This window comes from Gallinula chloropus (genome assembly GCF_964237585.1).
Source record: "Gallinula chloropus genome assembly, chromosome: 8".
NCBI classification, from domain to species: Eukaryota; Metazoa; Chordata; class Aves; order Gruiformes; family Rallidae; genus Gallinula; species Gallinula chloropus.
In genome coordinates this window covers 18,676,248-18,699,641 of record NC_140093.1, presented here as the reverse complement: position 1 = coordinate 18,699,641, position 23,394 = coordinate 18,676,248, and the positions used below count along the sequence as shown (strand labels likewise).

The following is a 23,394-nucleotide window of genomic DNA, read 5'->3' as shown; positions in this document are numbered from 1 at the left end:
GAGGGTTCATTTTACTTGTTCTCCATAGTGTTGTAAATCCAAGGGTTCTAATGACAGAGATCCCACTGGGCATTCTTTCCAGTGAGTTGCTTTTCTTTCTTTCCTTGTTTTAAGTTAATCTAGCATTGTTGTATCTTCTCCCAGATTTATTTTCCACACCCCTAAAACAGCCTGGGTTTGGCAAAGACAGCAAGATTTGCTCAAAAGAACAGTATGTTGTGGGTGTGTTGAAGAGAAGCACTGACTTGAGGCGTGAAGTGTAGCCTCATAATCCTCTCCTTTTCTTACAGTAGTGCTGCTTCTCGTGCTAGCCAGTAGGTACAAAAGAGGAATTAAATCCCACTCTTCACTGTGAAAATAAGGAGGGAAATGCTACATGAGAGGACTAAGAACACAAGAGAGCAGACTGATACTCTTCCAGGCAAGGTTTTGTTAGACTATGACTGGTTCAACTGAAGTATTTATGTATTGCTTTACCTCTGATGTCTCCTGTCCACAGTAACTGCACAAAATTGGTACCTAGCAAGACTCCTGCAAATGTCTTATTACTAGCAATGTACTTCTTAAAAATCAGCATTTTTAGTGTCTTGGTAGGCTCATTAGTTAACAACTAGTTGGCAGCAGGAGAACACTTATACTCTGGCCAGTTTGTGCCACTAACATAATGTAAGCATTATGTAAGTAATCCTCAAACAGTAGGGAAACAGTCACAGTACTGTGCCAACAATGCATTTAAAGATACTCCTTGTTGGTTATTTCCTTGGTGCTAGCATTTTATTCCCACTGATGCCTTGTGTCCAGACACTGATAGAGAAGCATAGGCTATACCTCTTAACCAATGCTGCTCTATATGGATTAATAATTAATCTTAATTAAACTGACTTGAGATCTTCCCCCCCCCCCCGCAATTTTTCACATTTAAGTGATCTGCAAACAGTCCCTTGAGTCCTGAGCATGACTACAGATTTCTTCCCCCCTTACTAAATGCTTGTACTGACAAGGTAACACTTCCTGCTTCTTTGTGTTCATCACCTGAGTATGTGGCATGTTTAAAACTCGGCTGCTGGATCCTACTTTACGCTTTAATATGTGGCAGTTTGCTGATAATCTGCTGCAGCCAGCAAGGAGTACAGCCATGTTCACCAGGAGCATTCTTAGTGTAGGCAGCTCTCACTCTGTCCACTGAAGGTAACTAGCTCCTTGCCTGCCTGCCCTTTATTTTCTTCCCTTGTCCATGCCAGGCAGTTGGGAACAGCAGATGTCCTTCCTAATGCTGGCAAAGGACAGTGGATTAAGTTCTTTGATTCTTTCCCTTTTCTGTTCATTTGGCATTTGCCCCTCTTCTCCCCCATTTTCTCTCTTAGCTGTTGCTGTAGCACCTGAGGAATTCCTTAAGCCTTGCCATTTAGTACTGAAGAACCCAGAGATCAGGATCTTGACTCTGTAAAAACCCAAGCTCTGTAGCTCTCCCCAAGGTTCCTCTTTATTTTCCCTCTCTGAAAATAGAGCAGAAGTCTTGGGATAGACATAGGCTTAGTCATGAGTAATGAAATAGAACAATACTGCACAATTGATAAATTCCATATCTGAACAGTTTTGGAAGATTAAACCAACGACACACTGCTGTTACCTGAGGGAAAGTATCTGTAGATTAACACATCCAGGATAAACAGCCACAGGAGAGGAGTAGCTCTGGGGGAAAAATGAAAAAAAAAAATAATTGCATTCCTACATAGCAAATGCATTCCATAACAATGTTTGTTTGGACTGTTTTTATATTTCTAAAGTTATAGCTTATTATTGTATTCTTAGATTTCAGACTTTTTTAAAAAATACAGTGCTTAGATTTATACAGGATTTGTTTAGATACTTATAACAGTAACACTTGCTTTAGTAGTCATTTAGTTTTCTTTATAGACAAGAAAATCATTATTTTTTACAAGACAACGATTTTAACCTTTCTTAATACAATACACAGGCTTGTAGTTTTGTCTTGGAGCAATAATTTAGTGACCTGCACTCTTGAGTCCCCATCTGAGAATCTTGATTTTTATCCTCATCTTTCATGAAGATATCTCAGCTGCTGAGGTATGATCTCTATGAACTGTATTCATTTACTAGAATATAGATTTTAAAGATAAATATATATATATATAAATATATATATAAGACAGCATTTGTAGGTGTGTTCAGGCTGGGTGCTGTAGGACCTGAAGACACAGGTCTGTACTGTACCTTTTGTCAATAGATGCATGGAAATCAGCTGCACATCTCATTCCTAAAGATTAAGGATTCTGAGATTATTTTGGAGGAAGGAGGTTTATAACAGTATTGATGATTTCTGTAAGGGATTAATGGGGGAAAGCATGGAAGCTTTTTGAGCAGGTATCTCCTCCTTGAGATCTGCCTGTGAAACGAGAGAGGGAACTTATTCCATTAACAGGAATTTAGATTTGTCACTGTTGTTTCAGTCAGTCTTGCTCTGAAGGTGGTGCAGCTTTTGCCTGATTAGGTTATTCTGCATCTAGAAATTTCTGAGCTGGCTGTTTGGACATCCTGTGAGATGAGTTCCTTGTATGATGCTTCCACATGCGTGCCCAAATGTGGGCACGAAGCTTGACAACCTTTCTGAAATCAGGGGTTTCAAAAAACTTTGAAGTACAGACAACGTTAAGGATTTGGGGACTGTGATTTTGGGGAGGCTATCAATAAGCCTTGCAGAATCAAGTTCAGATAAGGCCTAATAACTGATTTTTTTGTTGTTAAATTATTTTTTAAATATCTTTCATGTGTATATACAATTTTTCCTCTGTTCTCTGTATATAGCTCAACTCTCAATTTTATAATCCCCTGGGAAGGGAGGGAGTTGTACATATTTAGCCTGAAGTGGTTTATGTTAGACTTTAATAAACTTGTTTTGTAATTTTCCCTCACCTCTGTCTCCTGTGTCTAACTGCAAGGGGTAGCAAGAAGAGCAGGAGGGAAGCACACCCACCATCAAAGGCCCCTGGCTGGCTGCACAGTAGCCCTTTCACACCTCATACTGACACCACATTGTTATGTTTTCTGTTCTACAGTAAACACACCAGATTTTTCTCATAGAAGATATTTTTGGTCTGTTCAAACTAAACCGAAACCTTTATTCTAAGTACAGTCTAGTTTAATGACTCTTAGGTTAATTTTCTTCCACTTGTTTTGAGCTGTTGGGGGGGTGGGTGTTGTTTGGGGGTTTTGTTGTGGGGCTGGGTTTCTTTCAGAGTGCTTTGAATGTACTTTTTATGCTAAAGTTTCTTTATCAGAATTTGTATCTTATTTTTACCAGATCATTTAATTTTACAGAAGGTGGCATGGTGGCTGGAGCATGCAGCAGGGCTTAGGGGACCTGCAGTGTACCACTGGTCTGCTGGATCAGCCATTTTCCTTCCCTTGAAACTGGGGCTGAACTGCTGCCTTTCAGCAAGGTGCAGTGCATTCTGGAAGCTGAAATGATGGTTTTCTTTTGCTACCAGAATAACCTCCTCAGAAAACCACAGCAGAATCCTTTAGCCTATGTAACTTCTCTCATCCCAGAGAACACAAGACCCATCTTTTAAGAATTTCAAGGCTGTGTTTGCAGAGAAAGGACAGCAATAAGCCTCGCTGGTGTGGGCCCCTCTAAGCATCAACAGCTAGTTTAGTGTGCAGGGAGCTGTTTACACCTAATTCAGTAAGAATTACTCTGCCACCCTTTGCTATTCCCCTGTAAGAAAGTCATCTACCACACGAGCTGTTTTCATGGCTATTGTCAGTAATGCAGAGTACTTGGGCTGAGCATCTTGCTGTTATGTGAGGGTTCAGATAGGGTGAAAATCCTTCAAAAACATGCTAGCAATTTTGAAAGTAGATGCTATTTCTCTTGTTACATTTTTTTGTATGACAGTGTTGCCATCTCACCACCTCTGCTCAGAATAAACTATGGCTGTTGATAGTGTTGGGACTGACTTGGTAGATTTGGTTTCCTGTTACTATGGTAGGTTACCAAATACCCTTCATACAGGTAAATTAAGACTTGATTTGGGCAATGAAATTAGAATCCCAGACTGGTTTAGGTGGGAATGGACCTCAGATCCCCCCAGTGCCACCCCTGCCATGGGCAGGGACACCCTCCACTTGCCCAAGTTGCCCAGAGTGCAATCCATCCTGGCCTTGAACCCTGCCAGGGATCCAGGGGCAGCCCCAGCTTCTCTGGGCAACCTGTGCCAGGGCTTCCCCACCCTTACAGGGAAGAGTTTCATCTTGAGTTAGCTTGAACTTCATATACAGGACAGAGGAAAGAAAGATAAATGGACAAAATGTACCTTGATCTCAATCTTGTAGTGGTTGTTCTGGCAAGAAATCCTGTCATTGGTGTCTCTGCAGCCTCCCAGTAAATTAACAGGCAAATTTAGCCAGGCAGAGGATTGTACTAGTGGAAGCCTTTGAGCAAACCTCTGCTGTCGTATGCTGAGGAGCACAGAGCTACTCACTTCCACAGGTATGAGCAGAGCAGGTGGAAAAAGGAAGCAAGCTGAGTGATTACAGACTTCACTGAAGTTTGGGATCTGAACCATTAAACACTGTTTAAGTGCCACGATGTGCACATGCTGCCTTAAGCAGCTGTGGGAGTTGCCTAGTGATGGAAATCTCTAAGAGTTTTAGAAGGCAGGAAGAAAAGGTGATACCCAGTGTGGTGGTGGTTTTTGTGTGTAGTACAAGACATGAGAACATGCTGCAAGTTAATCAAAATACCACCTCTAGCCCAGTAAACGAGGTTCACGAGCTGTAACACTTAAGTGGGGGGGAAAAAAGGGTCTTGGAGAAAAATCAAAGCATGCAATTCCTAAGTACAGAGAGAGTAGAGCACAGTAACAGCAAATGGGTTGACCCAAACTCTTACCTTCAACAAGAATATGATTCTACAGCACATGTGATTTCCTGTCAAGCAAAGCTGCTGCTGAGCCAGAGTCCTGGGTGTCAGTTTGATCTGCCCACAGTCAGGTTACCTGTGGGTTGCCTCTCCCTGGAACCCTGACTGCTGACACCACAGCCCAGCAAGGAGAATGGCAGCTTTCCTGCTGCAGCAGCCATGTGGAAGAGGAGCCTGTGGTCACAACACTCTATCCATTGGCTCTGCTACTGCACTGAGCACAGAATCACTAGGTCAGAAAAGACCTTTTTAAGTAAGAAGCACTGGATAAAAGTCCTGATCTGAGAAGAGCTCCTGAGCAGGGTAGTTCAGCTGGCAGGAGTTCGGTTCATGCATCTGCACTCCTGCAGTCTAAACCTGTAGCACAGCTCTGGTCAGTGACCATTTTCCTGTTACTGACAGTACCAGGAGTCACCCCCGGTGTGCTGTGATGTAGTGAAAGTGTTTTCCTCTGAGCATGTCACTTCACTAATTTATCCATCACCTAGGAGCCCCAGAACTACACCTACAGAGAGCATGCCATGGAAACGACTGCAGGAAAAGTAACACATGTTCATAGCAATAGGGTCTTAATAGATTGGGCATTATTTAGCAACAAACTCTGAAGCCATTGGTTTGGTGTGTAATGCCATTTCAAGTGGGTTTAGATTCCTTCTAAAGGCCCTGGACAATCAATGTACAGCAAGTCTGATACCCATAGAATCTTTTTTTACTAGAAGCTGATAGGAGAAGTTCCAGTGTACAGAGTGCATCAAACTGCTGCCTCACTCACAGGAATTCTGAAACTGCCACAATTGCCAGGCTGGCATTAGCATCTGGGTTTGTCACCTCCCCACAGCTTGGTGTCCAGTAGTAATGCTTCTTAAGGCCATGGGAGAGCTCTGCAAGGTGAACGTGCCCATCCACTTCGTACGGTTCCACATCTGTACAGTTGGGCTTCAAGCGGCCCTTCTGAAGTAACTCTGAAAATGCCTGCAAGGGGTAAGGACAAAAATCTGATGGATCATATTGCAGTGAAGGTTCTAGAAGATAACAGGTGAGTACTCGATCATTTCAATATGCTGAGTCTCAATACAGCACCACAAACTACAATTCTTTTAAAAAACACTAAAGTGGGTGTCTTGTAGCCCACTGTAGCCTTCCCAGTGATGGTAAAAAGACATTAAACAAAACCCAACCCTCTTAGAGTTCAGAAGCAAACACTCACCATGCAGGTGGCTTCATCAAATTTATTTCCCCAGATGTAAATACAGGAAAGTTCCATGTTTGTTTTCATTGCATCTGAAAGAGCTACAAGCCCTTTGCCACTTATATTGTTGCTTACTACTGACAGCCTAAGAAAGGGAGAAAATAATTAGGCAAGATGTGCTCCAAACCCTGGAATTCTCATCTTTAATTTAAGGTCTAATTGATTTATATTTTATCATTATCCATATTTATATACAGGTATTAAAAATGTGTCTTGGTTATTAATAATACAATTACTTGTTCGTATCAAGTCCAGTCCTACTCTAAAACCCCCTCCAGGTTGCTAAAGACAGTTTGGACTACAGGCTGGTACTTTTGCTCAAGGCATTTCCCCAACCCATGCAAGCCAGGCTGTTCACCACCGAGATCTTCAGCGCCAGTGACTTACTGCGTGGTGGCCAGGTCTCAACCCTGCCTGCTTTGAAGCCCAAACCTTGGCATTTATCCAGGCTAAGCTTTGATCTTTGTGGAGTGGCAGTTATTTTTATATTAGTGAACCTGGAAAGCTTTCAGAGACACCTAGCAGCTGCCACCTCCTCAGTCTGCTACTTAAAACTAATGGCTTCAGGTAACACCTTTGATCAGCTTTTACATCCTGCCTGCACACAGTTGAACACAGGCTACAAAATACATCCTGACGGAGAGGTTACAGCTCTTCTGGGTTCACCCAGGAGCTAACTTACACAGAGGCTTTTCTGAAGTGTTGAAGATCAGAATCCACAAATACAGTGCCTTATCCCTGCATGGAATCTGATTATCTTAGTTCTGAAGGTGTACAACTCTGGGTTTGTTTTCACCTGTGCAGGGCAGGGACCTATGCTTTAAAGATGCAAAAAGAACTAGGAAGGTCTCCTTGCCTTCCCTCCCACGACACACCCCTCAGAATGACTGTAAACCTGTCAATCACATGTAAGATGAACCACTGCAAGTGTGATCTTGGTGTTAACCCAGAAAACCCCAAAACTGAAGAGCAAGTGTACATCAGGCCACGCAGCTATGGATACACAATGAAAGAGAAGGGAAGTAGAAGGAAAAGGGGCTGAGTTATGAGTAGGCCTGGCAGCGTGGGAAGGTGAACATGAGGTATTGGCACACAGGACTGAACAGCATTTCCTCTCCTAGCATACTATACTTCAGCTCATGTGATGCTATAGGGGATTTAATTCAGTTACCCAAACACAGGTCTCCTGTGCCAGCTGCCCAGCCTGGTGACCAAGGTGCAGGGCTCTGAAAGGGCCTCTGGGCTGCCTGGCAGTGCCTGAGGGTGTCCCACAGGTTTTGGGGCATCTCCAATGGCAGGAGACACCTATGTTTAGGCAAAGGAATCCCACCCAATCCATCAGTTGCCTTTTTTCTTCCCAAGAAAGAAAAACAAGCTGAAAAGTTCAGAGCTTCCAGACTTGTCGAGTTTCATCGGTCACATCCAAGCACATGGCTGTGATGTCAGTTCAGCCACTGCAAAGTCTGAGCATCTTATACTCTGAGTTGTTACACCTGCAGTCAGTCTCTGGGGAAGGTGTGTAAATACTGACGCCTGCAGAGTCCTGTTGCACCAAGCCAAGGCCTCGCTCAGGTAGATGGCTCCATCATCTTCTATTCGGTTTGCACCAAGGTCAAGGATTTCCAGGGTTTGATTCCGTTTTAGTAGCTCTCCCAAAAATTTGACCCCATCAGAGGTTATTTTATTGCTGAAAGAGAGATGCACACATTTACTTTTTTTAAAGGGTGTTCAGAAAATGAGTGTGTAACGTTAGGTTTATGTCACGTAGTAACTCTTACCAGCTAAGATCAAGGTATCTCAGGCTGGGGTTGTCATACAGCGCCTCACACAGTCGCTCTACGCCAAAGTTCTTCATCTCATGCTTGCACAAATGTAGTTCCACAAGAGAGGAGTTCCTTTTTAACATCAGAGCTACATGAACTGTGGTCTCTTCCTGAAAACATACACGCTGTATTTTAGGATAAGAGATGGCCTTGTTCAGTAAAAGGGAGACAGCAAGGTTTGGTTGTCAGTAGTGATCTTCCTGGTCATTGCTCTTAAACAAACTGAACATCTGAGTCAGTCTTCCCTGCCACTAAGAGTATTTTGTCATGACACTAAGCTATTATTTCATAAAAAGAAACAGGATTGCTATGGGAAAAAATATGTCCTGTCACTGCAAGGCAAAGTAAGTTTGAAGCGGTCACATTTAGATGAAGGAAAAAACCAAAGAGAATACTGTGAGTCAAAAATAAGGCAACAACCCAGCAGTCTCAGGGAATGATGGAGCTGAAGGTGGGATCAATGGCTAATGGAGTCTCCCACAAGTACAGCCATCCCTTCCTGGTCTGTACTTGCGACAGCAATAGTTTAAATTGACTTCTAAAACTGGGTTTAGTCAGATCAAACCCTGGCTTGTTAGAAAAGAGACAACTAAAACTGTTTAAACTGCTAAATTATCTGCTGGTGTTTTAGGAAGATCTGACCTTCATGACAGCTGAATTTTCTCATCCTGCCATCTGGAAAATACCATACCTATCACAGACCCCTGACAGCTGCTGCCAGCCTGTGAATCCAGCACTGGAGCCAGACCAGTTCTGTGCAGAAGCGGCAGGCACACCTGCAAGGAGAAGCCCCTGTACACACCCAGTGGCCTGCAGTGCTGTCCCCAGCAAACACTGGCTAACAAACCCATCACAGGTTTCCCACTGATGAGGTTCATTCAGTTGTTAAATTCATGCTTGGAGACAAAACCTCACAGCCCAGAGACTATGGCATGCTGAAGGGTGCCTTTCCCCTTTAGGCTGTGCCTTTGCTCACAGAAACTGTGGTCTTTTGTTCTTCCCCTCACTTCCTGCTGGAACAGCATTTCTCCCTCAGTTTGGGAAGGATGCAGAAATGCCTGTGTGCTGTGACAGCAGGAGGAACACCTGGTTCACTGACACCAAACAGCCTCCATTAGCCCATTATTTAACACGTGCATATGGACTAAGAAATTTTGACAAAACCAACCACGTTAAACCAGGCAGCCTGTGACTGCCCAAAATTTGGTACAGAAAGCACAGAAGAGGTTTCTTCTGCACCTTTGTAAGGGAACCCAGCGAGCTGTGGAGCCAGGCTGTCCATAAATACACCAGTCCTGACTTTACTTACGCTCCTGTCTTTGGCCGAGCTGGCACACTCACCTCTTGGCTGTACAGCAAAGGGCGGTTTAGGTTTATTGCTTTGAGCGACTTGTTCTGAGTCAGGGCTGTGGCTATGGCTATGAGACACTGGGTACCCTGGAGAGGAAAATAAATTAACTCTTTAGAGAAGCCCACCCAACGTACAGATCAAGCTACCAAACCCCCATGACTTAGAGTTGGTTGTCAGAAGATCAAAACCATCAAACAGGCTCAGAATGGAAATGCCATTGCTCCCTGCTCCACCTACTCTGGAGAGATGCAAGTGCAGTAGGCAAGTGCTTACAGACACAGGGTGTTTCCTGCTAATACCAGTGTTCACCATGGAATAACAGAGTGGATTAGAGTAAGAAGTACAAATGACCAGGAAATTTGGCAACTTGGAAAATAAAAATGAAGAATAAAGCCTCTCAAAGATACTTGTCCATTTAATTGATCCTGTTATTTCATTTCCCCTGATTTATGAATTAAAATAAGCTTGTGTGTGTTCCCTAAGGTCTCTGGTAAATCTTATGTAACTTTTATCCACTAGGTAAATTAGTATTAACTGTGAATTAACGTGGTACAGAGCAGTGAGAGTCTGCAATACAGGCCAGTTCAGGTTTTTGTATTTTCTTCTCATTTGCTCACTAATTTATATTCATATTCTTTTCCAATTACTTTGGTCTACACCCAAAGCTATTTCATTTAAAATCAGTTTTCTACCAAGCATAAATGTATTAAGCTTCCAAATACATCCTACAATGGCTACACTTTCCTTGGGTTTGTTTTCATAGCACCCTTCACAGTTCCTGAGAGGTATTACCCCTTCTGGTTAGGAGCAGATTCTGTAATTCCAGGAAACACATTTAATACATTTTTCATCTGACCCCAGCTCCCTCCTGGCCTGAGCTGACAGCTGACTGTTCAGGTTACAGTTGAACACAGTCCTTCTGCCCAACGTACACTTCATCACCACCTGAAAAGATGAACACCCTGAACAGGAGGGGTGAGAGTGGTCCACCTTAATTGCACTTCTCACTTGGTTAGAGTATTCTGAAATGCAAGAAAAAGAACCAAATTCTCCCAGGCAGGGAGCAGAACCACTTCCAGCCCCTCTGATGTGATCACACACTGACACACCATCCATCAGGTGCTGGGACCTTGTACCACCAGGAGGAGGTTCACAGCTCCAGTTGCCACCTGCTGCTGTAGCCCAGAGGTTTCTAAAAGCGATCCACAGGCTTTTACTGGCCAGAGAGGGGAGTGCCCTGCTTAGTGCACTGACCCATTTCTACCCTCCTGACTCTCATGCTTAGTGCACTGACCCATTTCTACCCTTCTGACTCACCAATGCACCGTGCAGGAGGTGGTAGGTTATCTAAGATCACACTCTTGTGCCTATGTCTTTTATGGATCAAGCTCTGACAGGAGCAGCAGAGCTATGGGACCAAGGGACTCCTGGGCACTGCACACTTTAGAAGGAAAAGAAACTCCAGGAACTACAAAGTCTTCTCTTCAATGAGAATTATGCAGGATTTTGTATAACAAAAATGAACAGCAGAAACAAACCTCAGGAAAAGGGAACTTGAATTCCCAGGGACACAGCAGCTCTAATATACCATCAGTTGTGACTTCACAGGTGTTTCATGCAGCACACCTTTGCATGTCTGCATTGCTAGATTATATTTTGCCTTACCTCAGGTTACCACAAAATGTAAAATCAATGGGAACAGATGGCATTTCCCCTTAATTAAGCACTGCAGGATCTTTGCAACACCCTTGAAAGACGTATCTCATTGCTGATAAATTTACTGCTTTACTCACCATATCAGAGTCTCCAAGATCCAGCTTCTCAAGGGTTGAATTAACTTGTAGCATTGAAGCAAAGAACATCCCACCTTTGTTTCCTATTTTGTTTCCAGTCATTCTCAAATGCACAAGTGTTTTATTCCTCTAGACAAAACAGAAAAGAAATCAATTCCTTTTGAGCGGCCTGAAAAGCAACACTGTCCTTCATGTGAATCCTGCTGGTTGTCACACCAAGACAAAACATGCCTCCAGAAGAATCCTGTCTCAGTAATAACACTGACTAAGCGCTTGGCTCAGGCTCCCCTCAGTGGAATCATGAGAGTCTGGAAGTCAAACTCGAGCATTTAAAACCTTCTGTTTCTCCCATGTTCATAAATTTCCCTCACAAAAATAATCCAGGCAGATATTTCTGCCTAAATTGGCAGCTGAAATGCAAATCATATCAAAACTGATTTAAATCTGGGAAGCATGTTTTAATCAAGAATACAATTGGGTTTATTTTTCACAGTCTTTTAAATTACAGGAGCAGTCAAAGCTTGGGGCAGCCAGTCACCGTCGGTAGGACTCCTTGGTGATGGGGTAAAGCAGTGTGTAAATCTCTGCTGGACTAGAGACTTTGCTGGGATTGTAAAGGTCCGATCAGAGGACTAGAAAGTCAGGATCTTTCCCCTCATCCTCCACAGGGTTTCAGTGGATATGAAATATCTACTCACTGTCAAAGCAACACAGGTAGTTCTGTATTTTTAATTCCTCGGTACCATTGTCATCCCTCATTACCAGAGGTTCTGATTGATTAAGTAAGAGATTATAAACCAAACAGTTCTCTGAGCTCAGAACTAATGAAGCCTGGTTTCATACAGCTTTTATGTCTTCCACATGTCCCCAGCACCCTTCCCCCTCGGTGGTCCCTTGCTACAACACCTCCTTCTTCCCTCCCTCTCCCTCCCTCAATACCACACCCTCTTCCCCCCCAGTTCAGGTCAGCAGACGCTGCTGGGGGGGGGGGGGGGGGAGCTGCAAAATAGCTTTGGGGGGGCTGCTTGCAAGCCCAGGGTTGTACAACCCTCAGCATTTTGGAGGCCTGTCAAATTGAGTCAAAATCAGTTTCAGAGTTCAAAGATCAGGAAGGAGGAAGAAAGAGCTCAGAGTCTCGCTTCACAAACACAACAAATCTCACACCAAAGCCTCATTTCCTTGGGCAACCACATTAAAAATAACTTGTTTTTATGCTGCTGCTGTGAGGCAAAGTTTTGAAAACATACCCCAGGTATCTTGAATCAAGAGAAATACTGACATCAAGGTACAGGCAAATTTAATACATAGAAAAGGAAATGGATGGCATTATATAACCTCTAGGATGGCATCAAATCTTTCACACAGCAAAACCCAGCTGTGATAATTAAGTGTTAATGGCAGCACAGGGCAACTTGCTCTTGGGTGAAATCTGATTTCTGAAGTCTGCCTTGGGAAAACAAGCAATCCCTGTGACACAGCGAAATGCTGAGTGAACTGAAGACAGAGGGCTCTTTCAGCCTGCTCCCACGTTGGCAGGACAGCCAGTACTGCTCATCAAAAGCAGAAGTATCCAGCTAGATGCCACTGCCTCCCAAGACAAATACTCACGTGGAGTGCTCTCGCTATCAGCTCTGCTCCACTTGTGCCAATGTCATTGGACATCAGGTTAAGGTACCTCAGGGGGGAGTTTTCCTTAGGAACAAACAAAGCAGAAAGCAATGAGACCTTTTTTCCCAAGCACACCTGCAATTTTCAAAAGGGAGATGTGTCACACACGTACTTAAATCCCCTGACCTTTGCTGCCTGTCAGGCAGCCCTGATTTGTAGCAGTTAAAAGAGTTCCAAGGTATGCCAGACAGTGATGCAAAGGCAGAAAAATATGCATTGTATAGGTCCTCTTGAAGAAGCCACATGCTTTGCATGACCAAACAGGGTAGGTGGCCTGCTCAGAAGCAGATGTGACCTTAGCGGCAGTCCCTGAGCTCCAGGAACTTGGGCACTGAGTGGCCACTCACTATTTTCAGTCTGCATTCTGGTGCTTACAACAACAGAAAGGCAGCATTCCAGTTTCTCATGTTTAGAGCTACAGAAAGACTAACAGAGGTGATAAAGTATCTAAACCAAAGATATGCTTGACACTACCATTACCACCTTTGCTGAACTGAACTTCAAGCCTAAAAGCTCTACTGTTTATTCCATCACTCTTTCTTCATGAGAACCTAGCCAGATGACCAACACTTTTCTACCAGAAACCAAGAATCTCCCCAGAGAACACAATCTGGGATTCTAGTGGGATGGATTTGGATGTGAAAGTCAAAAGGAATAGAATTTTGCCAAACCAGTGCATTCTCATCTCAAATTTATCACAGCTAAATATTATCACAGCTGAATAAGTTACAAGTTCCTGAATGACACACGTCATTTTGGCACCTGGAGGAAAGTTGCCACGTGCTTTGCTCCAGCATCAGTCAATACATTGCACCTAAGATCCAGCCCTGAAAGAGATGAAGAATGAAAACCATGACAGATTCATATGTACAATTAATTGATCTACAAACAAAAAGAAATAAAGATGATCTAAGGCTGAAATCAGGACTGCTTATGTTTTCTCATGTTAGCAGAGCAAAGTCAAACACCCATGAAGAAAGCTCACCTGTGACACAGCCAGCATTCTGTAAGACAGAGAGAAGAACTCGAAGATCTTCATCCGTAACTCTCTGCACAGGCACCAGATGATTATTTCCAGCTATTTTTAGCGTGAGTCCCTTTGTCCATCTGCAGGAACACAGAGATGTAAGCACACAGGGAGAAGTAAAACAACACAGAACAATTCTGTCTCCAGAGAAGACACGTATCCGTGCTTGCCCTCCCTGATGCATCTGCACACAGTTAGCTGCTGCTGCTACTTTTGGTAGCACCATGACAAACATGATCCAAACTGCACCTCAGCACTGTCCTTTCTGATCCTCCAAAGACACTGCACAGCTGCAGGACCCTGCTCAGCACATGAGCACAGAAAGATGAGCAGAAGGCACATGGAAATAGAGAAATCTATCCTGGAGGTTACTCATCTTCTCCTTTCTAATTCTTCCCTTTCCTTTATTTACTCTACCCTGCCCTTGGGATCAAAACCTAACACAAACCTGAGCTGCCTCTTCTCAGGTGTTCTCTACAAAGGAAATTAACTTGGACCCCAGGAGCATCCACGAGAGGAAGCCCTACTCAGGCACACAACCAGAGACAGTGAGAGTGGTTAATACCCTGGCAGGATTCAGGGGCAGCTGTGGGAAGCATTACTTGCTGGAAACTAGCTGGATGCAGCTGAGGCTTTTTAAACAGGAGTGGGAGAAAAGGAAGGGAGTTAGGATGACTAGACACTGGCTTTGGCTTCTCTAAGGGACATTAAGGCACCATCCTGTATATTTTTCACTTTTTTTTTAAAAATTTCACTTCTTGTAAAGCTGCCCAGAAGGGATATCTAGCTACAAACGTCTGCCAACATGATGTCAAGATGAGTCAAACCAGAACTTCTGCAGTAAATGCTAACTATGATTTGTGTTTAAGCCTGAAACTGCATGAACTTTCTCATTGTTGAACTCCTTATCCTGCTATCTTGTTTAAGGCTTTCAGAAGCAGCTGAAACATGCTGTTTGTCATTTTCTTACATTTTATCACTTTTTTCAGCTTCTTGAAGAACACGAGCAACGAAAGGGTTCTCAGGTTGGCCCAAGTTTTGGCAGGACCCCACGTAGCGCTGGTGAAGATCTGGATGAACTGCCATGACCCTCTGGAAAAGAAAACAAAGTGTGACTGCATCATTTCAGCAGCCTAGCAACACCACCACGGACACAGGCGCTGCTGTGCTGGGATCTGGAGAACAATAAAACCGGGGTTGGTCTGAGAAGGGCTACAGCTCTTGGAATGCAGCACAAGAGGAGCAGAGAGAGACAGAGGGGGAAAGCTGGAGGAAAAAAAGTGGCCTTGCAGACGTGTTTCTGACCAGCCATCACGTAGGATTTGAGGTAACAGAATTAGGATTCGTACAGACAGGTCGTTATTCCCTGTAAAGCACCTGGGCTCCCGATCTACGCAGACCTACCTGAGCAATCAACACCTGCACCCTCTCCCCTCATCCACCCGCGGCGACCGGCCCGGAGGTGAGCCCTGTGCTGCGCCCTGTGCTGCAGCCGAGCCAGGCTGTGCCAGGTAATGGAACCCGTTTCCATGGAGGGCTCTCGGCTGACAGGGTGTGGGTGAAGGGAGCCAGGCCCAGCCCCTTGCTGAGCCTATACAAACATTTCTGTGGTACACAGAGCTGCAGTAACTTCAAAGGTGCCTGTGCTGGTCCTTTCCACTGAATAAATCCTCCTAGTGACCTCCCTGCTGCCCTTGTTCACAGGAGGGGGTGGGTGGGATAGCATGCTCTCCTGTCCCAGCGTGCAGGGCTCACACCCATGTGCTGAGCTCAGAGCCAAAGAGAGTTAGGCTGCTAAACCCTGCACGGATCTCTCACCATGGTGGTTTGTTAATTCTTCTTCCTTGTCCTGGTGACACATGGAAACCACCCATCTTTGCAAACGTGACAGCCTTCTGGTTATGGCAGCAGAGAAAAGGGACGGCTGTGGGGGATGACCGGCAGCTGCCTCTTGACATTCACTTTCTCTCTTCTCTCATACCTTTCCTTAAATGCCAGCAGAAAGCTTTCTGCTGTCCAGACATCAGAGGCTGGTCAGTCACCCCCTTCCACCTCTTGGTCCTTCACTATCACAATAGCATAACTTTGAGGGTTTATCAAATACCAGATCTGCTGGCATCTCTCTGGCCCAGAAACCACAGAGTTACAGCAGAAGGTGCCACCTTTTTACAAAAAGACTCTTGCAGTTTTACAATCAGCAAAGCTGAAGCCAGATCTCAGTCAGTGTTTGTAAATACAGGCCTTTGCGACTCAAGAGGTTGCTCCATCAAGCTCCCCTGACTCCACAAGGTCACATTCCAAAGTTGGCTGCTGGGGTGCTTCAGGATGCACTGTGGTTCAAACCACCACATGCTGCAGGTTTTGATCTCAATGAACACAAGCAGCTTTTTGCAGGACTGCAACTAAGACTTGTGTGAATTCTTCCAGTCTTTATTTAACATAGGAAGTTCTTTGAGTGCTGTTGGGTTTTAATTTCTTTTCTCTTCTGAAATTAAGACAAAAAAGGAGCAGAGATGTCTGAGTCTCAGCGGAGACAGGAGGCCAGCACAAGAACCACACACCGTCCTAAAGCAGACTCTGTTAGGCATGAGGATGACCACAATCAGACTGCACAAGAAATCCCAGAAGTGCAAAAGGATGGAGCTCTTTCTTCCATGCATGTCACAGACAGGATATATTTTATTGATTTAGCCAACAAGCAATTGCAAACCATCTCACCAGAGGTCTTGAGTCTAGAGTATCTGGAAGAGCTGCACATGGAAAATAACCTGATTGAAAGCATCCCCAGGGACATCAATCGCTTGAAGAACATGAAGGTCCTCTACTTGGATCAGAATAACATACAGGACTTATGTGAAGAGCTGGGGGAGCTGAAATGTCTTCTGACCTTAGATTTAAGTAACAATCCTCTCTCCTGTAGTGGGCTGCCAGTAATCAGCAAGCTGCAGTCCCTCCGTCAGCTCAGGCTCTATAGAACAAACTTGCATGAAATCCCAGTGCAGATCTGTAAATGCCTCCACCACGTTGAACTGCTCGACCTTGGTGACAATCACCTGCAATGTCTGCCTAAAGAAATAGTGAACCTGAAAAAACTCAAGGAAATTGACCTCCAGAAAAACAGATTAGAGATTTTTCCCAAGGAGCTTTGTCAACTTGCTAATTTAGAAATAATAGATCTGGAACAGAACCTAATCAGTCTCATTCCAGAAGAGGTAGGCTTTTTGACAAACTTACTTAAGCTATTTATGGCTTTTAATAACTTATCCTCCATTCCTCCTACACTGCAACGCTGCCAGAAGCTGGCTGTGCTGGATCTATCTCATAATCTCCTGCACAAGCTTCCCCCAGGTTTGAAGAATCTCACTGAAATGAGAGTACTTGGACTGTCTGCTAACAGCCTGGAGAAGTTCCCAAAGCAGATCTGCTGCTGGACATCCCTTTCTCATGTTTATCTGAGGAACACTGGACTACACAGAGTACCTGGGTCCTTCACCAGATTATCCAGTGTCAGGATTCTAGATCTGGGTGAAAATTGCTTTGATGAGATTCCTGAAGGAATATGCACTATGGCAAGTCTGGAAGTACTGTCCCTGGATGGCAATCAGATACGGGAGGTATTTGTTCCTTTGTTTTCATTTTTATTTTATTCATACCTCTCTAAGTTCTCCCTTACAACTGAGTGGCCCCTCTCCTTACTACAGTGAGGATGTGCCTGAGCCTGGGTTACTCGTTATCACTGACATCTGAGTATTCAGGCAGGGAGAAAAAAGCAAGAACATGGGAACACTGACTGACCTTTGAGTTAAAAACGTCCTGGAGGGACTGCTTCAGTCTCCTCGGGTCTTTTTCTTTCCTGTGTACACTGGGAATTAGGAGCTGCACTGGTGTAAAATCAACACATCACCAACTGAAACAAAGCAGAGGGCAATTTAAAAATGGATGTGCTATTGTTAATGACTTTAACACCATTAACATTCACTGTTCATTTGGTAATGAACTATTATGTACTTGAAAGCCATGCTATTGTAACAGCATTCATGAATGTACTCATTTTAGAGCTCAGAATACACCTTCCTTTTATATAACAGACCTTTTCCAAGGAGATTTTCACTTGGGTGATTTTCTTCTAGAAGATTACACTTGCAGAAATGTAATTTATGCAAAAGAATCACTTTCAGATTTCATTCCTTTAAATGACTTTCCTGCCCTGCTCATACTAAGGAAATGAAGCAGCAGACTGATGTTTTTGCTAAGTAATAAAATTAACCCCATAAGAAATCTTTACAACATGGATTTTTTGGCCAAAATCTCCACCATACTGTGATGCATGTTACTTTAATGAGCAGGATATTCTGTGCTCATCCATCAGCAGTAATGCAGCTCCAGAGCTTTTTCCTAGAGGTTTTTCCCTAAAAAACAAAATAATCCCAAAGATTGCTGTTTAATTGACATAATGAATCTTTTTAATGACTGTGCCTAGATACCTGCGGAGGTGAAGGAACTGAGAAATCTGAAGTGCCTTAACTTGTCTGAAAACCAATTCAGTATCTTCCCAAAGGAAATCTTTCTCCTGGAGTGGTTAGAGAGATTATACATGGGACAAAATAAAGGAATTAAATTCACAAGTCTGCCAGGAGACATCAGAAAATTGCAGGTAGGAGCAATAGAAGGGGGAAAGTGTTGGTCTGCTGCAGCATGGGTCTTCTGTGGACTTCCCAAGTGCAGGTTTCCTACCTAATCTCATCCCAACAGCATCCTCTGCCCTTCCTGATATTCAGGAATTAACAATTAAAGTTATGCATACATACCTTCCAGAATCTGAAAGAACTGCATATGGAGAATAACTGCCTGGAGTACCTGCCTGCAGCCATCGGCTTGTTGACCCACTTGGAAATACTTGACTGTCGCAACAACCTCCTCAAGCGGCTCCCAAACTCTCTATGCCGAATGCAAGGTAAAAAAGAGCCTTGGCACTGGTGGCCTTGAGGACACAAGTACCAGTAAGAGTTTTAGGAGGAACTGTCTCCTTGGTGGTGCTCCCCATCCCAGTCTTTCCACCTTCCCCAGTTCTCCATCACATCTCCATGTGGGTAAACTCACTAGCACTGCTGGTGTCCCAGTAAGCAAGATTTAAGAAAGCTGAATTTGGCCACCTGGCTACTAGGTGAATAGTCTTCACACAGCAAAGGAAATGCTTTGATCCTATCCTATACTTTGAATTTTAAACACTCCAGTAACATGTTCAAAACACACATCCATTACATGCACAGACTAAATTGTGCCTCATGCACATGCTGTTTCCAGGGAGCACACAGGAATGCTTCACATCACCTGTTCTTTGTGCTGCACCTCTTTGCTTTTGTGTGTTCAGGTCTGCAAAAGCTGCTCATGCAGAACAATCAGCTGTCCGGGCTGCCCAGGGATTTGGACAGTCTTCAGCAGCTGCAGCTGGTCTGTGTGGATGGGAACCCTATGACAGACCCCCCCACTGAAGTGTGCTGCCAGGGGACATCTGCCATCTGGGCATACTTACAGGAAAAAAGGCAGAGAAAGGCCAGGAGGTTAAAGGTAAGGGTGTTAAGAAAGTCACTGCAGTATACATACAAAGCTGTGGGTTTAGTAATAGATTCTTTGCAGAACAAACTGCATGGTACTCTCTGAAATGTCAAAAACATCTTAAACCACCGTTTGCATCAGCTGTGCTTGTCACTCATCACATCAAGGTAGGATACAGGGAACTATCCAAAATTACACTGGACTTCATTCAAAAAACTTTCCAGCAGGTTGTCACTGCCCCACCAGTCACAGTCAGCAGGCACAGAGCAGCCCTTACAACTCATAGTGGAGCGTTCCTTAGCTCCTTGTCCAGTGAAAGGAGGAAAGATCAGTGTGTCTAAAAATGGGGCAGGTCCTCTAAGTCAAGACAATGAGTAAAGATGGAAGGAATTGTGGGTGGCACCTTCACTCTCACTGACTGTATTCTGACTGTAGAGTGTTGAAGATCCACTGAACAAAACAGATATTTTGTGTGTTGTGGTTTTGCTTGGGTTGTGTTGTTTTGTCCAAAAGAATATCAGTCTGTAACACTGGTGGGACAGGGAATTAATTTGCATAGAAAAAATACAAGGCACAAAGGAAGGAAAGGCAAATCCTCAGTCCTTGATTCTTCTGCACCGAAGTTATTCTTCTCTTTCTGTAACAGCTCTAATTTCTTCATGAACTACTGTGCTTTTCCCAAGCTGTTCTTCTGAACTGAAAGGTGTGGCATTTAAAGATTTGTACAAATAAGTCATTTACTACTCTGATCAAAGAGCCTGGAGAACTACAGTGTTAGTGTTCTCCCTGGCAGGAAACCCCTTCTTGAACAAAGTAAGACCCAAAGTAAAGGAAGAGTTAACTGGCTGGCAGTCTCCTAGCTGAAGTGTAGTCTAATACAGAACAAAAGGGGGGGTTGGAGACCATAGTTTGCCTGTTTTTTTTCATCAACTGTATCCACCAACAATACTGTTTCACAGGACTGTTCACTTCTACCTCCAGGCAACCAGATTGTTGTTCTCTCTTTTTCAGGTCCAGAGGCTGTGGCGTGGGTTGATAAAGGAACACAAAGGGATGGAAAATGAGAAAACTAAAGAAAAAGGAAAGGGAAAAGAGAAGCCTGTGAAAGCATCAAGCACCAAATAGTGATATTTGGGCAGTAAACTGCACAGAGCTCTTTCCATGTAACAAGAAGGGCAAACGTGAGCAGAGATAAGCAAGTAGGAGACAAGCAGTATTAAAGCATTTAACTCAGTGAGCATTTCCATGAAAACAGATGATTTTTTGAGGTTTGCTTCTGGTTAACATTGACTCCAGCTGAATCAGGCAGATTCTGAAATATTCCTGATGTTTCACTCTGAATGCACATTATCTCAAAGCATAAAGGCAGCTGATTAACTGGAAATTAATTTTATTTGCAGGAATCTGGTGCAAAGAAGTGTTCTGAAGTATTCCTTGTTCTGAATCCCAAAGCATTTTACATGTAATTTTTAGGGATTAATTTTCCAGTCAGTGAGGTATGGCCATATCTAGAGTGAAGCCATATTTGTGGCCCCACCTACTAGCAGTTATTTAATGAGTTTGACATTCAGGAATGATCAGTGCTTTGTTTGGAAATAAGGAGGAGGATTCCAGGCAATCAGAATGTATGTATGTCTACCAGAACCTGCATTACCACCCTGTCCAAGAGAGGTGCAAAAAGCTGTTTTGAAAGTCTCTCTACACTTCTGCAGAAGTGTTCACTGATGTTTTGACAGTTCTGCAGTTACAGTGTTTTGAATGACTACAAGCTGTCAAATCCTTAGTGTTAGAGCACAGTTCTAAGATAGCTTAGTGACAGTTTATAAGATGTCTGTGTACAACAGGCTTATTTGAAAGCAGCCTGCAATATTCAGCAATGATTCTGGGTCCTGGCCTGTCATAACACCTTTGTTATTCAGAAGAACCATGACAAATACTCCTTACTCTAATTCTGGCATGCCACATTTGTATGCAACCATATCTTTCCACAGCACATTGCAGGTAGCTGTTTGTCCTACACATCTGATGTCCTTGTCTAGTTTTTATTCTGTAAGGCAAAGAGGAACAGAGAGAAGGATGATTCAAAGGAGGAAATCACTGTAAGAGAGATTTCTGGGAAGTCTGGCAGGTAGACAGGACATTTAATAGAAGTGATTTAATAAAAGCTTTTTAGTGGTACAATAGGCATGAGAATCTCAAGAGGGCAAGGGACTGAGAGGGGGATCATGAACAGCAAGTGGAGAGGTTACCAGCACTGAGTCCATACTGTGCTCTGGGAGTAGAGAATGAGGAACCCAACCATGACAAAGCAAGAAACCCCAATCCTGAAGTCCAGTCCAGTCAGTAAGATTAGAAGAGGTACTGGACGTTAATCAGGGACCAGCTGTTTTACTGAATTAGAGGGAGAGATTCAAACAGGAACAGAGCGATTCAGAGAGAATAAATAAAGGATCAATTTCCTAGTTAGACCAAAGGCAGGTTTGAGGAGGAAAGTCTCAGGAAGGCAAGTGATTAAGACGTTGGTGCACTGCTGTTAAACAGAGATGATGGTACATCCACATCAGAGTAACTGTCCCAGCTTGAGTCACTGCTTGAGTCTCTCATCAGCCATGTATGAAATAGGGGCTCTCTGCTTCATTTCAGAATATGAGGATCCCTGTAGAAAATAACCAATCCCACACTGCAGCAATTCCCTGCTACCTCTGACCAAGACACTCCCTTTAACATTTCTCAGAGCTGTGGGAGCCAAGTGCCCTTTTTGAGCAGAACAAACTGGAACCACAAAGTCCGTAGAGACCCTCACATGAAAACACAGATTAAACGATCAAGAGGTACCATCATGGCTCAGTCACCTGCTGGTTATAGCCCTGACCAGCCAGAAGTTGATGTTAGAAGGCTCACCCAGACTGAAAGCTTAACATTCATCTGCATCTCCAAGGGAGAACTTGCTGAGAGGGGTCCTAGCAAGTTGGGAAAGTGCCACTGAATGATCCTGTTGTGCCTCTCCTCCAAGAGACTGCTGCAGCATGTAGATATACTCAGGGCTAATTGAGCAGTACTTTATCCCTCAAGCTGCCTCGGGATTTCTCTAAGACTTCTCACTCAGTGGGCAGATCTAATATCTTTACTTCCTAAAATACCTTACCAATGAATAATCCCAGGGCAGTCTTTGAGCTCACATGTGTGGGTTAACATGCTCCATGACAGGAGTGACTACGCCAGGGTTTGGGTCTGTGTAAGCAAATACAACAAAACACCAAGTAAGAAATAATCACACAGCAAAAGGAGAAGCCACTTACCTGTCCCAGGCTGGCACTTTTTCTAACAAGTCCTGGGTGCAGAGCAGGATGCTCTGCTCTTAGCCTGAAGCTGCCCTGTGGCTCTGAATAACAGACTTTGCTTATTTCCTTCATCTTTAAGGTAAGGATAAGAACACCGACTATGTCACAAGGTGTTGAGAAGGTTAATGGATTAATCCTGAATGCAGGAAGCACCAAGGCACTGCAGGGACTCCTGCTGGCTTTCCTATGTCCTACATTAGACTCTTAGATCTGGAAGTTTGATTCTGTGCTGCGTGTCACAAAAGGGTCTGTACAGAAAGTGCAGTCTGGGTAAGGCAGAAACAGCTCAGGATGAGAAGGAGCATCCTGGAAGTATCCTAAAGTCCCTTGCCCCATGACCTGCAAAGACATTGATGAGCTATTTCTTACCTTGATTTTATGCTGATTCTGTACACTGGAGTCATCTACACTACAAGATGGCATCAAAGGCCAGCGCAGAGGCAGAACAGCTCCTTCTGTATTCTCCTTACAGGACTAATGCATAATCCTGAGTTGCTGGGATGCTTTCCAAATCTCACAGTTATGTAGATTTAACACATTCACAAAGAGACAAAAGGTTTGGGGGAGAAGAAACTAAGATTTAAAGCATAGAGGTTTCAAGTGTTTTCAGATTAGAGGCATTTTCCTTACGTACATGATGC

The 23,394-nt window shown here is 43.8% G+C and overlaps 2 protein-coding genes across 2 annotated transcripts; one reads left to right on the top strand and one right to left on the bottom strand.

The window, feature by feature from the left end:
• Window positions 1–5,713: 5,713 nt before the first annotated feature.
• On the bottom strand, window positions 5,714–23,157 carry LRRC34 (leucine rich repeat containing 34; the record flags this gene model as incomplete). Its single annotated transcript, XM_084267424.1, has 11 exons — window positions 5,714–5,917; window positions 6,153–6,279; window positions 7,726–7,881; window positions 7,973–8,127; window positions 9,359–9,454; window positions 11,162–11,290; window positions 12,770–12,853; window positions 13,592–13,656; window positions 13,815–13,936; window positions 14,827–14,946; window positions 23,123–23,157. 11 exons carry the CDS (start codon window positions 23,155–23,157, stop codon window positions 5,714–5,716), a joined length of 1,293 nt encoding a protein of 430 aa, XP_084123550.1.
• Window positions 16,370–20,537, top strand: LRRIQ4 (leucine rich repeats and IQ motif containing 4; the record flags this gene model as incomplete). Its single annotated transcript, XM_084267159.1, is given in 6 exon segments — window positions 16,370–17,470; window positions 18,337–18,510; window positions 18,672–18,810; window positions 19,161–19,185; window positions 19,187–19,424; window positions 20,424–20,537. Coding segments are annotated over 6 exon segments (1,791 nt in total).
• Window positions 23,158–23,394: the final 237 nt, after the last annotated feature.